Source organism: Apodemus sylvaticus, chromosome 22, assembly GCF_947179515.1.
Source record: "Apodemus sylvaticus chromosome 22, mApoSyl1.1, whole genome shotgun sequence".
NCBI classification, from domain to species: domain Eukaryota; kingdom Metazoa; phylum Chordata; class Mammalia; order Rodentia; family Muridae; genus Apodemus; species Apodemus sylvaticus.
In genome coordinates, this window is record NC_067493.1 from 9,706,598 (window position 1) to 9,709,545 (window position 2,948).

General features: G+C 38.4%; 1 protein-coding gene across 1 annotated transcript; it reads right to left on the bottom strand.

The window, feature by feature from the left end:
- Nucleotides 1–1,185: 1,185 nt before the first annotated feature.
- LOC127672343 (olfactory receptor 1361-like) lies at nucleotides 1,186–2,142 on the bottom strand. The gene has a single exon (XM_052167434.1). It carries the CDS (start codon nucleotides 2,113–2,115, stop codon nucleotides 1,186–1,188), a length of 930 nt encoding a protein of 309 aa, XP_052023394.1. The 5' UTR covers nucleotides 2,116–2,142.
- Between the last annotated feature and the right edge of the window lie 806 nt (nucleotides 2,143–2,948).

Sequence of the window (2,948 nt, forward strand, 5' to 3'; positions counted from 1 at the left end):
AAAATGAAGACATGTACTGAATTGTCATTCTGTAACCTGTTACTGTATGTAGCACTGACTGGTGCTAAAGATTAATGCAAAATAATTATAGAAACAAGACACCAATACAAACATAAATCTGGAACAATGTTCATTTATTTTTTGCAGTATGATGTTTAAGGAGTCTTTCCTTTTGGTTCTATTTAGTTTGAGCATGCAAACTTGATGCAATTTGCAATATGCTGTCCCACAAACTGATATGTCATAAGCATCATTGTACATATATACCTACTTGATAATAACAATAATAAATTATTTTAAAAGGAATCCTGTGATATACCCTCCATTAACAGATAGAATAAAGTTATATTCTTTCTCTTCCTGTTCCTTTTGATCTGGAATTTTGTCAGACTCACCAGGATCCTAACCTCTTACTTGTAATTTAAGTGCTGTGAACATTAAACTACATTTAGGAGGATTTATCACTGTCATCGAAGCTCAGCAGAAGTAAGGATATTAGAAAAAGACTGAAACACTTTAATGCACTAGATCCCCAGAATAGGAGAGACAATAAAACCAATAAGGATGTCAGGGAGTATTTTTACTAAACGACTGATACAAATTCCAACAATTATGCAATGATTGTAAAAACTGCAGCGGAAATCCATGCATCCAGAAAATGAATATAAAAAATTAAAGAAGATCAAACCCAGCATAGTATGATTTCCAGCAGATCATTGTATGTTTTACCTAACTGGTTGCTGTGGCAAAATTCCAGAGAAGCAATTTAGAAGTGAAAATTTCATTTTTATTCATGGTTTGAATAATACAATACATCAAAATGAGAAAAGCAGAGCAGGCAGATGGGGTCACAACATATTATATCTGTGGTCAACAAGCAAAACAGGGCAAATAATGATAGGAAGTTTGGTTTTTCTTCTTTGTTCATCAGACAAGGTGTCTTCTATGGACTGGATGGTGCCAGCCAAGCTCACAATGGATTATTCCTACTCAGTGGCATCTCTACAGAGACATACTCAAAGAAATGCCAAAACTAGTGGTTCACTGTGATTTCAAATTAAATCCAGTTAACACTGAAGATTAGCCATAGCAATCAGGTAATTATCCCATGAACAGTGGCGTTATCTGACTCATGTTGCATGTGTGGTAGTGATGTGTGGAGTTATCCTTCCTGAATTATTATTATCATTTCTGATCCTTCTCAATCTTCAGGATCCTTCTCAATGAACTCTTAACATCCTTATTTCTCAGACTATAAATGAAGGGGTTCAGAGTAGGAGTTACCAAGGTATACATGACAGCAGCTACCACATCCCCAGAGGAGTGAGAAGTAGATGGGGGCTTGAGGTAGGTAGCAAAGGCTGTGCTATAGAAAAGGAAGACTACACAGAGGTGAAAACTGCATGTGGCCAAGGCTTTCCTTTTCCCCTCTACTGATGGAACTCTAGCTACAGCATAAAAAATAAAACCATAAGAGCTTACAATGCAGAAAACTGAACTGACTCCCAAAACTCCAGGCAAAGCCATCATCAGGACCTCATTGAGGTGAGTGTCTGAGCAGGAAAGCAATAAGAGAGGCTTAGAATCACAGAAAAAATGAGGTATCCCTTGATTTGTATGAAAATATAACTGAGAAAGCAATAAGGTATAGAACAGAGACACACAATGAGCTACTCCCCATGACACACTGGCAAGAACTTCACATCTGCAAGGAGTCATGAGAAGTGGGTAGAGGAGTGGGTGGCAGATAGCAGCATAGCGGTCAAAGGCCATGACTGCCAGAAGCAGGTTATCCATATCAACAAAAACAGCAAAGAAGTAAAACTGAGTCAGGCATCCAGAAAATGAGATTGATCCATCTCCAGTCCACAAAGCCAACACTGTTTTAGGGACTATGGTGGTGAGGAAGCAAAAATCCACAAGTGAGAGCTGACTGAGGAAGAAATACATGGGGGTGTGGAGGTGGACATCAGCACCAATAGCTATCAGAAGTAGCAGGTTCCCTAAAAGGCCCAGGAAGAAGAGACCTAGGAATATGCTAAAGAAGAGCTGCCATTTCTCTGGCTCCCCGGATAGTCCTAAGAGGATAAAGTCAGGAGCCTGACTGCAGTTCATCCTGTGTCTTGTTATTAAAGATGAAATTGGCAAGAAGACAATTCTCTCACTGCAGGCAAGAATTGGCATCAAGCCAGACCTGGTCCCTCATCAATAAGTCTTCCTCAAAGACTCTCTTGAGCAATAGAAACTAGAATAGCAAAGGGGGGAACAAGACTCAGTGTTCATTAAAATGGCTCCCTATGGAGACATAAAGACAATTTATTGGGTGCTTTCCAGGAATTCTCTTCATGAAAACTATGCTGTTTAACCATTGTATTAACTGATTGAATAACCACTTTCCTGTGACTCTGTTTGATTGTGATTCCACTAACAGCAGAAGCTTTATCTTAGTATGTAGCCTTAGTATGCCAGCATTGCTGGCACTTCTGGTCCATCTAACAGAGTCACCACTCTAGGTGGAGCTTCAGCAAACAAAGTACAATACTGCTGCTTTCTGAGTGACATAGTGTGACCACATAGCCTCAAATAATGCAGTTTCACAGTGCTGCCAAGGGAATTCCTTCAAAAATATAATAAAGTCATATTACTTATTTGTTTAAAAGAAGTTGTCTGGATAAACCTATTTTTAATGAAACTGTGTAAGTTCTTCTGTGTTTTATAAGGCTCTAAGCATTTTGAACTGGGAATGCCTCATAAATTCTGTCATGACTCAATGCCCACATTGAGTGAACTATCAGCAAGATTCACACTTCTCAGTACCATTATTTATCTTTGTCAATTTTTGTTGCTAACATAATATTACAAACTAATTAATGAAAAATGATCCATTTTGGATCAAATGTGAAGTAAAAGAAGAACCACTCTGATGGACAGCAGAGTGCAACAACACA

Bases quoted from the DNA above. Each gene is read 5' to 3' on its own strand.
- LOC127672343 (XM_052167434.1), bottom strand. From the start codon at position 2,115: ATGAACTGCAGTCAGGCTCCTGACTTTATCCTCTTAGGACTATCCGGG.